Source organism: Lathamus discolor, chromosome 4, assembly GCF_037157495.1.
Source record: "Lathamus discolor isolate bLatDis1 chromosome 4, bLatDis1.hap1, whole genome shotgun sequence".
Taxonomy (NCBI): Eukaryota; Metazoa; Chordata; class Aves; order Psittaciformes; family Psittacidae; genus Lathamus; species Lathamus discolor.
This window is the reverse complement of record NC_088887.1, coordinates 47502281-47517455: the sequence shown is the minus strand read 5'-3', so window position 1 is coordinate 47517455 and position 15175 is coordinate 47502281. Positions and strand designations below refer to the sequence as shown.

General features: G+C 42.1%; 1 protein-coding gene across 1 annotated transcript in view; it reads left to right on the top strand.

The window, feature by feature from the left end:
- The window catches only part of BEND2 (BEN domain containing 2), a 33645-nt gene extending 28977 nt beyond the window's left edge, over nucleotides 1-4668 (top strand). Inside the window, exon 13 of the mRNA XM_065677137.1 lies at nucleotides 32-4668. Coding sequence (XP_065533209.1) covers nucleotides 32-267 — 236 coding nt within the window. The 3' untranslated portion in view covers nucleotides 268-4668. The remainder of the gene's footprint in view (nucleotides 1-31) is intronic.
- The last annotated feature ends 10507 nt before the right edge of the window (nucleotides 4669-15175 follow it).

Here is a 15175-nt window from a genome sequence, read left to right as displayed (position 1 = left end):
AACTCACTATTATATACTTGATTATTTTTAGACTTTCTTCAAGAGAATTATCCATCCTTTGATCTAAAGGAAACTGGATATGATTGGAAGGCATGTGTTGCTGCCATAAACAGCACAATCCGCAGTCTCAGACATGACCATAAAAAGGCCACAGTTGGAATCCGCCAGAAGGTCTTGACCCTGCCACCACTGAGTGCAAAGAGTCCTCCACAGAGTCCCACTTCAGTGAAGCCATTTGAAAGTGACACTATCAATCTCATGGACTGAAGCTCTTTAATACGTGTCTCAAATCCCAGTACAGTGGTTTTATAAACCCCACGTAGAAGCCTGTTGCATCAAGTTGTCCTATTATACTGAGTTGTCAGCCACATGGAATAGTAGTATTTCATGAGACCAAAGTTAGCAGAAGACTTGGGAACTGTAACTTCTTCTATAAGTAGCATGTGTGTTCCTCAGAAATTACTTCCACTGTTCCCTGCAGCATTTGCAATGTGCTCTCTCCTAAAAGCACTTTTCTTCTCATGATTCATTGACTCTGAAACATTAATCTAATTAGAAAAGATGCACTGTGCATCAAGTCAGCAGAAGCAGATAGAAATGTGGAATAATTGGTCCTCCTCGGAGTAAGACTCATAACCAGTAAAATTATCTCATGTGTGAGGAATGAAATTTGCTTTGACAGTTGGATATTTTAAGCCAAAATATCTAACGCAGAAAGGAAAAAAAAATAAATCCTGCATCCAGCTGACTTGTTATGTTGCTCACCTTTTTTGCCTCCTACAGCAGTCTTTGTTGTAGAATAAGGAAAGAGGCAGGCAAAAATGTAATTACAGTTGGTAATATTTTCTTTGTTCATTTAGCTCTACAAAAGCACAGAGGAAGCGTCCAGAACAAACAGTTTGATGGTTGGTCCTGTTCTTTCTTGATGAAAATTAAAGAAAATACTTCTTCAGGGCCTTGGTCTGCTGTTCAGAGGTATATGTCTCATCAGCTCGTGTGGATGTCCACAAGATGCAAATCTGTTGCAACTTTCATCTAGAGGATTTGGATGTTGTACCAAGTTGAGAAATAATAATTTCCATCACCTTCAAGTTGGACCTTCAGTTACAACTGAGAACACATGCTGTACTGTTGGTATGTAGTCAGCGATGATCAGCATCAGTGGTATGCCTTCTCAAGATCAATAATCATAGTTTTTAATACTCAGGTCTACAAGGCTAAAAGTGTTTGCTTTGCTGTCTGGGTAGGCTGGTGTTCTAAAAACTTGTCACCCTGCCTTTAACTTAAAATTTTGAAAGATGTGCAGTGGTTATTTGCGGAGTCACAGAATGGTTGAGGTTAGAAGGGATGTCTGTAGGTCATCTGATCCATTTTTCCTGCTCAGGCAGGGCCACCTAGAGCCAATTGTGTAGCGCAATGTCCAGACTGCTTTTGAATATCTCCAAGGTTGAAAACTCCACAACCTTCTGGGGCACCTGCTGCAAGGGCTCAGTAATTGTCACAGTAAAAAAAAAAAGTGTTTCCTGATGTTCAAATGGAACCTCATGTATCTTGATTTGTATCTATTGTTTCTGGTCCTGCCACTGGGCACCACTGAGAAGAGCACGGCTCTGTCCTATTGGCTATATGTCCTCTTTACAACCTCCCCTCAGGTATTTATATATATTGATGAGATCCCTCTTGAACCGTTTCTTCTCCAAACTGAACAGTCCCAGCTCTCTCAGCCTTTCCTCACAGGAGAGATGCTCCAGTCTCGTCATCATCTTTGTAGCCCTTTGGACTTTCTCCAGTATGTCTGTGCAGTCCTGTACTGGGGAGCCCAGAGCTGCACCCAGCACTCCATGCGTGGCCTCACAAGTGCTGAGAAGAGGAGAAGGATCACCTCCTTGAGCCCTGCTGGCAGCAGCATCCTAATGCAGCTCAGGGTACCATTAGCCACCTTTGCAGCAAGAGCATGTGGTTGGCTCATGTTCAACTTAATGTCCACTAGAACATCCCATGGTACACTCTGTCTTATCACTGAGGTTGTTAATGAAGATGTTAAACAGGATCAGATCCAGTATTGATCCCTGGGGTACTTCGCTAGTACGTTAGATGGTACCTTACTGGCCTTCATCTGGACTTTGTGCTGCTGATTTACCACTCTCTGGGCCCCGACTTTTTTACAGTTTCCAGTCCACCTCGCTGTCTGCTCATCCAGCCTATACATCAACAGCTTGTATGTGAGGATCTTATGGGAGACAGTGTTGACGGCTTTCCTCAACTCCAGGAAGACAGTATTCATGCCACTTCTCTCATCTACCAGTCATTTTATCCTAGAAGCTTATCAGGTTGGTCAGCTCTGACTTACCCTTGGTGAAGCCATGCAGTGACTACTCCTGGTAGTGAAATGGTTTACAGGATTAGCTGTTCCATCACTTTCCCAGGAAGGGAGGTATGGCTGACTGGCTTGTAGTTCCCTGAGTCCTCCCTGCCCTTCTTGAAGACCACAGTGGCATCTGCTTCCACCCTGTCTTTGGACACTTGTCCCATTAAACCTTTATCAATCAAAGATTAATCAAGAGTGGCCTTGCAATGGCATCAGCCAGCTCCCTCAGCACTCATGGGCTCATTCCATCAGGATTCTTGGACTTAATACATGTCCAGTTTGTTTATGGATTGCCTGACCAGATCCTCTTCCACCCAGTGTATATTCATTACTCTAGCCTTGCCCCCTGGCCTCTGGATTCTTGAGGGCCAATCTCGCCCATAAAAAGTGAGACAAAGGTGGCATTGGATTTCTCAGCCTTTTCTGTGTACTTTGTTACCAGGTTCCCTGTGTCATTCAGCAGTGGGCCCTTTTGGCACCTGTGTATTTACAGAAGCTCTTCTTGCTATCTTTGACATCCCTGGCCACTTTTAGTTCCAGTTGGGCTTAAGCTTTCCTAACTTCACTCCCGGATGCTCAGACAATGTCACTGCATTCCTCTTGGGTTACTTGGTTTTTCTTCCATGTTCTGTATGCTGCTTTTGAGTTTGTCCAGAAGCTCCCGGTTCAGCACAGGCCTCCTGGCATTTTTGCTGGATTTGTTCATTTTGGTGTCTCTCTCTGGAGCTTAGAGGAGGTGATCCATAAATTTTGACCAACTTTCCTGGGCCATCTTCTGTCCAGGGCCCTAATCCCGTAGGACTCTTCACAGCAGATCTTGGAGCAGACCAAAGTCTGCTCTCCTGAAGTCCAGGATTGTGAGCCTGCTTTTTACTCTCCTCTCTCCCCTTAGGAGAACTGAACTCCACCATCTCAAGGTCACTCAGGTAAGGCTGCTTTTGACCTTCATGTTCTCAACCAGCCCCTTGTTGTAGGTGAGTATGAGGTCAGCAAAGCCCCTCTCCTTGTTCACTCCTCTGTCATTTAGAGGAAGAAGTTACTGTCAACAATAAATATGCCCTTCCTGGCCACACAACACTAATATTTATTAGTGTGCTGAATTATGTATTAAAAAACCAAATGAACTTTGAAAAGGACATGGATGCTGAACTCATGAAAATAAATAAAAATTAATAGCTCATATTCAGTTTCACATCCCCCTCAGTTTCATTTGTAAGTTGAAATTGCACAGCAGTAACTGCACAGAAGTTCATGGCTCTCTTTGTTCGGTGGGTTCTTTGTTGTTTGGGGTTTTTTGGTTTGTGGATGTTTCGGTTGTTTGTTTCTTGTTTACAAAAGAGGAAGTATTTGGTATATGCCTTTCTGTTACTTGTTTTTCCAGCATGGGTCACATAGTCTTCTTACTGTCTACGTGTTGGCTAAGGTAAGCTTGCTTTGCCACTTGCATTGTGTCCGAGTGTTGTCTCGGGTGTCCAGCTTTTTCACAGAAAGAAGCTTCTCAGAAGGCTGACGCAGGGATCCAATTTCAACTCTGCAAGCTGATGCAGTGGTGGCTTCCAAAATTACGCCTGTGTACATAGCAGAACAAGATTTAACCAAATCTGCCCTCTCCAAGGCAAAGGTTTCATGGTTTGTTCTTTTGTTAGCAATAGGATAAAATAGCAGAGTTACTTGTTCTCACTTTAACTTCTATTCATAACAAACAGGCAGTGATTATTATATACAGTACAGGATCATCTTTTTTTATTGAAAGTTAGGATATGCAATGGCCTTATCAGACATGAAATTAGTAACTTAAGTGTCATCTACAACCTCCTTGCAGAAGTCTTCTGTAGGATTTCAGAAATAGGCTGAATTTCTTATTTTTAATTATTTTTTACTAGAAATGTTGTACTGCAAAATTTGGTTGTTCTGGTTTACTACTAACAAATTCTGCTGTTACTGTTCTAAAGAATCATTCTTGTAAATGCCAGGGACTTTGTTGTGTGTAGATATTACTAGTTCCAGACCTCAGAAGAAGCCAAAAATGCTGTATTTTTTCAGTAGTATACTTTTTCAGTGTCCTTCACAGATTTTAATGGTAGAATGATCTATTTATTGAATGACCTGTCTGGCACTGAAATCTGTTAGTGTGGTGCACACCTATGCTTCCATATTGAAAAGAGAATTGAAGTAGAAATAGTTTTCTTGTTTCTGTTTCAAACGTATTATTTTTTCCTAACTTTTATATAATAACATTAGAATATTTTGCTGTTAGGAATAAAGTATTTTACAAATAAAACTAGCATATAGCTCCTCGACTACCTGTGTGTGAAGTATTTCTTGCACCATGAATCTACAGTTGAGGTACGGTTTCATCTGAAAAGATTCTTTTGATCTTTCAAGAATCAGGGCTTTGAGGAGACCTTCTGCTTTCCAAATTTAGACTGCCTTAACTGATTCAGTAACCAAAGCAAACTCCTTTTAGACTTCACTTGTTAGTTGCAGCTTTGTGTGAGCTGTCTGAAACAGAGACTTCCACAAAACAGCAGGAGTTAAATAAAATTCTCGAGACACTCCTTTAAACTGGTGCATTTTTAGTAGACGAGACCTTATTCAGGCTGTGGAATCAGTTTCTCTCCGAGTCCTTGTTTGGGGAATAAAACAGGGCTGGAAGGTAATCACTCTTGAAACACTGAGAAATCACCACCTGTCCTCCATCTGTGTAGTCCTAATAGCTGTCCCTAAAGTGTGTGACTGACGTTTCTGGACTTGAGTTGATATTTCATAGTTCGTCTGGTACTTGATGGCTCTCTGATCTAGTGCTCTTCATGTCTGGGGTCTGCTGTGTGTTCCCTGGTAACATGTAAAAGATTTAGCTTTCTTGGTGCTTCTTGATGTTGTAACCTTGTGAAGGTGCATACAGTATTGCATATGAGATAATAATTACATATATAACTGATATGCAAAAAAAAATTTATATATTACACAAATATTAAAATGCTTTTAATTAATTTCTGTCTTAGGACTGACCCTAGACATCGGCAGAGAATTGGCAAAATTCTCTCCTGATCTCTAGCTCCCACTTGGTTTTGTGTATATCAGCCTTGCAGTCCTGGGTCTTGATGTATCAATGACCAGAACTTTGGTCTTATGAATAGATCTTCCAAGAACAACAACTGAATAATTCTGTTTCCAACGTGGCACTTCCATATGAGTTGGAAAAAATTTGCAAGGGAGTGCCTTTCCCTTCCCTCTATGGTATGTAGAGGGTGGGGACTTGGTTGGGGTTTTTCTTGTTGTTTCTAAAGTTTAGGCCCTTCAAGGAGTTGTTGGGTGACTGATATATCTCTGTGTCAGATCCTCTCCTGTTCTTGGTCAAATTAGATATGCTGCTGGAAACTCTTCCAGCAGATTTCTTAGCGTTTGCTCCCACATTCCGGGAGAATGTAAGCTGTTACATGAGCGAGCGAAGAGAGCAAACCTTCGTTGGTCTCCCTGTGCTTGCTAGTCCCTTAAATGGTTTCTGTGGGTGTCGTGGTTTTGGTCAGCATTGTCTCAGACTAAAGTCGAAAACACAGCACAACTCTAGCTACTAAGAAGGAGAAAAATAACTGTTACAGCTGAACCCAGGACAGTGGGAGTTGAGAGGTAAGTTTCCAGGAAATTCTTCCGTTCTTCCTTACCTGCCTGTTGTAGTGTGGATGACTCTTGTGCATTTGTGAAACAGATCACTGCATGTCTTGTCTAACAAACGAATATAGTTCGTTGCACTTCATGTCAAGGAGCAGCTTGAGTGGTGCTCCCCCAGTGAGGGAGAGGACCCATGGCACAGGCAGCACCATGACCTTTACTGAACAGGGTCCTCTGATACAGGGCTGAGGCGATGACTAACAGAGGTCACCGACAGTCCCAGAGCAGACAGCATTAACAAGTCAGGTTTGGAGTCCAAGGTAGATGGTGGGTAGGCTGCTCAGGGTGGCTAAGGCCTCTTGGTGTCCCTTGGGGCTCAGGTTGAGAATTTTTGAGGTTTCACAGCATGTATGTAAATAACCCATCTCACAGGCACGTTCAGCTTTAGAACTTATGTCTTAGAATGATATTGATACCATTCTTTTGCATTCAAGTTTTAGTTCAGATCACTTAATGGGCATGCTCTTTTGATTTAGAATATGCTGCAGAAAGGTCTAAATATTTGTGCAGTTCTTAATTTCTATTTTTATCTATATAACAATGTCATGATTTTTTAGTTGTCTTGTACAGTCACTTTATTGTTGTTCAGTATGTGGTATGATGATATCGGCGCGTGAAGTGAGATGGAAACTGCTGACTTTAAATGCCGTGTGAATTGTGAGCTTATCTAAGTATTACAAGTTCAGAGCAGATAGATTTATTTATTTATGTATCATTTATTTATTTGTTTTCCCCCTTAAATGGTGAGGTGTCCTTGATTATGCTATTCCAAGAAATTCACTTCGGCACTAGAAACAAGGCTGCAGCTTGCTCTTTGGTGGCCTGAAGGGCGACAGCACCACCTACCGACGGACAGCCGTTTTTCTGGGAAACTAAAAACCGCCCTGCTTGAAGGAAGTTCATCAACCTGACAGAATGCTGTGGTTCTGAGAATTTGATTTGGTTTCACTCTTAGCTCAGCTTTATCCTTTGAGGCTAAGCCTTTCCATTTAAAAATTACCGGAGTTTGGTTATGTTTGGTCAGTGATATGCTATTTTTGCTTTAGTTACTTTTGACATCATCTGCAAGCTTTTTAACACACGGGACAACTGTTCACATACGGTTTTGTATGAGTAATAAAATGCGGGGGCGATGGAGCACCAGGATCAGCATCCTCTTTTCTCACAGCCTCAAGCAGAGTCTTTGGCGTTGCATCTGCTAACATCAACCTTACAAGGGTGGCATTTGCTTCATAAGCCCCACCGAGGCAGAGAACTCCAGCGCCCCCGGCGGGCAACCAAGCACACGGGGTTTGGAAAATCGCAGAGCTCTGCGAAGGGAGCACAGGTTGTCCAGGAGGACATCTCTCTGCTTGCAGTCAGGTTTCAGAAGGCAGTATAACAATATTGCAGGCTAGAATACATTAAAACATACCATCGGGTGTCTAGTTTGACATAGGAAGGGTTGCACTTACCTGACCGAGGGTAACAAAACAGCCCAAATTGACGGGATTTTCAGAAGTGGGAAGTGACTGTATCCCAAAGTACTGAGACAGGTGAACTTATTGAAAGAGACTGGTTCTAGCTTCACTAAGACTTTAGAATGATGTGGCAGTGAAACTATACCAAGTGCCAGAAAGACTTGCGAAAAGGAAGGAACCTAACCAGATGTGAAATCCTGCAAGAGCTGCTGTTTGGCTGCAGAGGCTGCTGACCAAAGATGAAAACCTATACTGCTAATAGGATTCTGTGCATGTCTTTCTTAATGAATGTCCTAAATTTCTTAGTTTGGTCCATGTTTCTAAGGAGTTAAAGCTCAGGTGGCTGCAAATATGGCTTATTTGGTGTACCCTCTTCTTATGCCAGCTAGTGCCTGTTCAGGTCACTTTTAAACTGCATATAGACAAAGCCTGAGTCTCTAGGAATCTAGGGTGTTATCTTACTCAGGTTGCTCTCAAAGGTATTGACTCTGAAGGCTGTTTGAGGGCTTGGTGATGGGACTCAGAACATCATTTAGAGGAGGCCCGTTGTAGCCAGCTGAGCTTCCTGTCTGCTTGCTGTGTGAAACACCCATTACTAGACAATACAATATTTACCTTGTTTACTTCTGTTACCCAGTCCTGTTTTGCCTCACTTTTTTGAACCATGAAAGCTGACGAGAAAGGCAGGCCTGTGTCATTAAGCATCAGTTTGCTTTCCAAGGTCTGCATTATCACTGAAGAATGCTTAGGGTCTGCAAGCAATGGGTTTTAGTAAGCTGGATTTTGAGACCAGTTCTTGTATCGCATCCTACTTTGGTTCTTATTGCCCAGAGTATAAATCTTCACTTATATTTGGCAACAAATATGCTGAAAGGGATTGGCTTTGTTTTCCGATCCACAAGAAAATTCCTTTCCCTTACTAGTTACACAGGCAGGACATTTTAGAAGTAAAGGGAAAGCTCTTTCAGTTGACACTGGGGGGTGTGTTGTACTGACTGTTGCATACCACTGTATTTCAATGGCTATAGGAAAGTGAACACAGCAGTCAGGTGCTTGGGATGTGAAAATGAAGTACGTAGGCATGGCTTTTTTTTTTTCCCAGTTGTCAGATAAAGGTGAAAACACTGAGAAAGTGTTACTGACATGAGTGGTTTTATTTAAATGTTTTCATAGATAATTTATTGACTACAAACAGAGAAAAGTGAGAAAAATACAGACATGGCTTGGTTTGGTTTCTTAAAGAAACCTTAAAAAAACCTAGAAAAGCCAGACACCACAAAACAAGAAACTGCCAGCAATGACCTGCCACTTCCTCTAGGAGGTCAAAGATAAAATTTAAGTGTCGCTATTTTCTGTTCCCCTTTTGCTACTGCTATGAAAGAAGAGTTAGTTTTCTGCTTTATGGTGGTGACCTTCTTGGAAATAAATTCAGTCCTTGAAAGCAACAGCCTATTAAAACATATTTGTTTTGCGCACGTTGCAGAACTCTTCTTTAAATTCTGGCGAGATAGTTTTCCATAGAACATTCTTTCCATCTTTCCATGTATTTGGATTGTAAGTGAGGATTATTTTTCTGCTGCGTGATCTCATGGAGGTGTTAGTTGAGCAATTCTGTCCCCTGTACTTTTAAGGATGTAGTTCTATAGACCTGCACTTTCAGTGTTCACTGGAAGCAGAGATGATAAACACAAGCAAATATCTGTAAAAGTCTTTACTTTCTTCCACGTAGCCACTGGGGTGTTTTTACATGGAGATCTTTATTTTTTAATGTAATTTCTTTCTCCCTCTTATAACTGCAGCAACAGAAAAAGGTACCTTTCCTATGACAAAACCACAAAGGCAGCATATTCTTTATAAAAGGAAAAAATGCCCACACCCCAAGCATTGAAACCTTACGTATTTTTGCAGCTTTTCTCAATTTCATTTTAAATACACTTGTCCTAAGAAAGCCATTTCTTAGATGCTGTGGGCAAAACTCAGTCCTGCTTAGTCTGGAGGCAAATCTAGTCGAGCTTATGCTTGGCTTTGAATTTATTACACCGATACTTGAGTCTGTGGCCCAGTTCTGAAAATGGCATCTATGTGTGTAACTTCCTTCCTATTTATTATTCCTTAAAGTAAGAAAGATGAACTATGGAAACATGGTTGAAGGATCAGGATGTAGGTTAGCAAATAACAGCTTCAGTCTACTACTACTAATAAAAAAATACCCAATAATTCATCAGGCTATCACAAGGAACAAATGTAGGAAATGGGTCTTGTGGGCACTCAGCCAAGCTTTGCAAATTTAACTATTTCTTCCTTCTGGGATTACTGACCCAGTCACAACTGTGTAATTTACCCATTCCAGTTCATAATTTGCCACAGGAGCTGGCACAGCACACAAACAGGAGCTGACACAAGTACCCTGGACTCTGCAACGGTTTAGCTGCCTGCCCAAATGTTCTTCTGCGGACTTCTGTGAAGGCAGAAAGACAGACCAAGAGAAGTGATGATGCCTGAGGCTACCACAAATCTCTGCTGAGGGAATGCGAGCCAAAGCCCCAGCTTCCCCTCTGTCACAGGCATCTAAGGATATGGTCACAATAGCAACCAGTTAGTCATCCTAACTGCTTTGTAAAATGCAGAAACAGAATCTTCAGTACTTTGGGTTATGGAGATATTTCCCGTGTCTGCCTTAATTTCTCCAAAGACAGTCAATTCAGCTAAATGTCAGGAAAATGACAGTGATCATTATCAACAGCCACTCACTGACAGAGTAGAGGGATGCTGAAACCATGACAAGTAAGCTTTCTGGGCTAAGGGGTCACTTTATTTTTGTTTCTATCTGCATTGTTTTGTGCAAAAGTGTTTCTGACCAGGGAGCCCATCAGCAGTACAGAAATCAAGTACATTCTGGCCTTATTTGAGCGCCTGACTCAGCCCCAGCTGAAACTGAAAGTAATCTCTCTGCAGATCTTCCTGGAGGTGGGCAAGATTGTTTGAACTATAGGTGTATAAAATTGTTAATTTTGTACAGGTTATGTGTGAATAAAAAGTTTTAAGCTAGAGTTATTTTGAAATAGCTTTTGTAATGAATATCAGGTCTTCAGCCAGGGGAACAAATGCAAATGCATCTCTTCTCCAGCTGCAGATGAGTTGAAATGTGGGGTCCCTAACCCTACATGCACACTTCGAACACTTTTTTTTCTTTCTGCTGACAGCCTTTTAGCAGCATCCCCTCAGGAGGCTTATATTATAAAGTGTAATCCATCTTCTGTTTGGTGGGTTCTAGGATAGTTAAAGAAAAAGTGCTGAAAGAAGCAGACTGCTGCTGTACACCCTGTCCTGAATCAATTTCTGAGTCCTACGTGCCTGCTTACCAGTGAAGTCCTACTTATCCTTATTTTAGGATTAAGTATCCTATCTGCTAGAATGTAGGAATTTCCTTTATTTATCTAGTGCCTCCCAGTCTGCCTCCTGCTTTTCTGCCTACACCCTTTAGCCTTGAACCACCCTTCTTTGTCCCCGTTTTCTTGCCAGAACAAACCCATCCAAATCAGCTCCACCTATAGTGGCTCCCCAATGGGACGCCCATCTGCTTTCCTCCTTTCCTGGCTCCACAGCATACCTGGCTACATAAAAGCACTTGGGGTTTTGAACACTGAACACTTTTTTGTCTCTATATGCTTTCTTCTAACTTGTAAAGGTCAGCTGGGAGAGCTGTTGTTTAAGCAAGCGCAGCTTAGCAAGTGGTGACTCAGTAAGTCGTATTGTCTGGTATCTCCTGTCTTGCATCAGAAATGGAAGAACAATAGCAGGGTCTGATTCCCCAAGGACTGTGGGTTCAGTTTTTGGTTTGTTTTTAATAAAACCAAGAACATTTGTTGGTAATCGAAATGTCATAGGATATTACACTGAGGTCATATATTTCAGCTGAGTTTTAGGAGGCCTTCTAACTGGAAGAATTGAACAAAAAAAGAATTGTTCCGTGCAGAAAGAGGAACATTTTTCATGTCTGCAAAAGGCATTGAATTTTGTATGTGATCTCGTGTTCTGAAGTGCATTGTGAACATAACTGAAAATATACCGTACAGGACTGTGTAGAAAGGTATAACCTCAAATAAGCCATGTAAGAGTATTTTCTTCAAGAGAGAAAATTTTATGAAAGGGAAAATAAAATGCCTCCAAGCCTCTATCTTGAAAGCGATGCAGATGTTATACTATTCTATTTTTGTATGTCTCAGCCATCCCTTTCACTAAAATGAGACATTGATCCAACCCTTTTATGCAGTAAAAAACACGGTGTTTCGACCATCTGTAATAAGTATCCTTCTCACTTCAGCCTTCTTGTAGCCCATCACCAAAATCTTCATTCTGATGTGCTGAAGAAGGGAATTTATCTCCTCACAGGTTTTTTTCTTTTTCCTGCCTAATTCATATGACATTTCTTGTGAGACTGTGAGCCCTCCTATCTGTGCACGCCATAAAACAAATATTGAACTTGCAGGTCATTTTAAAGAAAGCCTTTTGAAGAAAAGTGCTTTAATTAACATTTACTTTTATTTGCAAAGGAACCTTGAAGATCCTTTATATCAGAATATAGGTCACGGCTCCCAAAGAATACCAATGATGTACTGTAAACTATGCTATTGATATATTAATATCAGACTCCCAGGCATATTAAATCTGCACGATTGTGAAGCACTCATTATTTCTATTAATTTTGATTATGGTAATGTGTAGTGACTACAGCAGAGGGCTGAGCCTGCCCTAGAAGGTGAGGGACACTCAGAAGAGCCACTTCCCACCAGGCAGCACTCACAACCCAGGCTGGTAAGAAGCAGGCACTGGACAGCACCACAGCCCTGGCTGTGGCAGGAGCGGAGGCACAGGCCCTGTCCCTCACCCAGGGTCACTCTGAAGCCTGTGGCAAGGCTTGGCCTGGAAACCCACGAGTCTTCAGCCAGTGTGCTGGGAGCGGGCTCTGCTGGGCCACTGCCCATGGACACCTGCTTGTTCCTGCACACAGACTGTGCAGCGTGGAGCAGCCACAGAGCCCTGGATCCCTCTCCTGTTGCCTGCATGGAGCAGAGACACCGTGGGGATTTTTTTTCGGTGTTTGCCTTGGAGGCCTGAAGCTGTGGGGGTTTCTTACCTCAGGTGTTGGAGGTAGAAAGGGTAAAAGTAATGAAAACCTGCTAAAGACTGAAAATAATAGAATTCCTCATATTCTCCCCATCTTCTCTAACCCCCTGGAGCATATGAATTCATTGGCAAGATAAGCCAGATACATTATCCACTTGGCCACGCAATCTTGGTTTGTATCCAGGGGTCTTTACAGGTGTAAAATTAACCACAGGAGAGCTCTTCTATTGTCCACTGACTGCAGTGCAAACATATGGAGGACTACAAGTGAAAAAAATAATTAAAACAACGTTTGAGTACATGCCCCTTCTCTTATTTTATACGTACCATACATGTAAATCCATCCCCTTTTTTATTTCATTATCTTAATGCAGAAAAGTGAAACTTTTTTGTTCAAAATACAGTTTTCTCTGTGAAATAGTACCTTTTGGAGATGATTTGCCTGTGCTGAGAGCACAGCGGTGTTCAGAAATGTGCACAAAAAGAAAGGTTTTATTGCTTGGCATGAGCAACAGAATACCTTGGAATGATCCTGTGAAAATACTACGGCAGACTTTTCTAACTTGGCTGCCAGTGCCTTTCAATAGCATACCTCTTAAAAGAAATAAATCTGGATTTAACTGATAGTAAAAGGTCATGGTCCATCAGCTACACTAAGATGTTTTAAACCTGTCCCAATACACACCCATCCAATAAACCAGGGAGGCTCCTTCTGAGGTTTTCTTCTATTTGGTACAGATAACGTATTTTAAAGTTCGCGCAGACACGCGCTGACTCAGCAGACTGGAGTGGTTCCAAATTAAGTGGGTTTTTAATTGAAAAAAAAAAAAAATAAAACCTACCTAATTATATCTTTTTCCTCAAGTGACAGGAACAGCTGCAAAGGTACAGTTCTGATTTCTCTGATAAATAGCCTGCACTTTATTTACTTATTAAGGCTATTTAGCACCCCTCAAAGGTTTGAGAAGCCAGTTTGAGAGCTGTAGAGCATCCAGCTATTTTTCCTTTATTTTTTCTCTTGTGAAGTGGTCAGAACAACTGTGGCACAGGCAGCTGTTGCTGGCTTCCCCACTGGGCCTGGCAGCCCCAAAAAAAGAGAAAGGGATTCACTCCAGTTTCTCCCTCCAGTGTAAAGGGTGGCAGATTCATTGAATCTTGAGTGGGACTAAAGGGAGAAGAAATCAAGGAGTAATAGGGACAGCAATGTGCTGGGGGGAGAGTGTGGTGGACAAGCAGATGAAGCGAAGCATTACTGAGGAAGGCAAGGATGCTCTTCCAACGAGGGAGAGGACCACATGGCAGCTAGATGTATACAGTGAGGGTGCAGATCTATTCCCACCTCAGACACTTATCTGCTGTCTCAGTTTTCCACCCAGACCCTTTTTCCCCCACTTGAATAAAAGCAAATCATGCTTTTGCTTCTGGCAGCACTGTGCAGTTGATTGAGGATATAAAATATCATGTGGCTGTTAACGTAGATTAATATGTATATATGTCATTCTATTTGTGTGCATGGTGACTGAGGATTTCTGCCCCAGAGTTTGCCATCATAAATTAGAGTGCAACTGCTCCAAACTATTAGTAATCCACTACTAGCAATTGCTGGGGGGGGTGCGGGGGGAAGAAGGGGGGGAGGAGTGGTGTTTCATGGCAATTACATCTGCAAATATGGTATGTGTTATGTTCTACTAATTCTTATTTTTTCTAAAGCAGCAAACAAAAAGAAGCTTACAATACAAACCACCGCCTGGTTAAAAATATGAAATCCATTAGATCAATTAGTAGCAGAAGAAGGAACATTTGGGTCTGTATTTGGGGTCATTATCGAACCTACTTCTTACATTTATTGTGGTCAGCTTAATCTAATGACCCTCCCCCACTGCGTGTGTGCCTGCATGGTTGTGGGTGCACAGGCAATATGTATATCAATTATTTGCATGTAGGAATACAACTGGTTAGCATTATTTCAATAGCATGCAGGCACACACCAACAGGCATGTGTAATATTTCAAGCAGAACAGTTATTTTTGAATACTGGATTTGGAGATTGACCTCTCGAAACTATTCCTTTGGCCTGACTCCCTACCATGAATATCAGCAGGAGCAGATTTACAGCTCACCTGTAGTTGAATGCAGGTTTGCAGCAGTTTACAGCTCTCCTTGAACCTGGATTTAATATGTACTGCCAGTCCTGCTGGGATGGTGCTGGGTTATGTGAGCTGGAGCCCAGGAAGGGGTCAGGCTGATAGAGCTGGATAGTGCTGGTTCCAGCACAGCACCCAGCCAAAGACCAGGTAGGTTGAAGAAAATATAAGTCCACAGCACCGCACAGCTGTATTGCTGAATATGTTACAGGCAGCACAGACCTGAAGCTAAACTCTGTCCCCTGTCAGCTACATCAAGTCTGGTCGACTGGCTTTTGCTCAGGCATAAAACCCCCATTCTTTTCAGGCCCCTTGGCTTGCTTGGGGGCAGGACTTCTCCAATTTCTGTTATGGGCCCCTGTGCCTATGCCCCCTTCCTTTGAGCAAGGGCAGCTTCTGGAGGG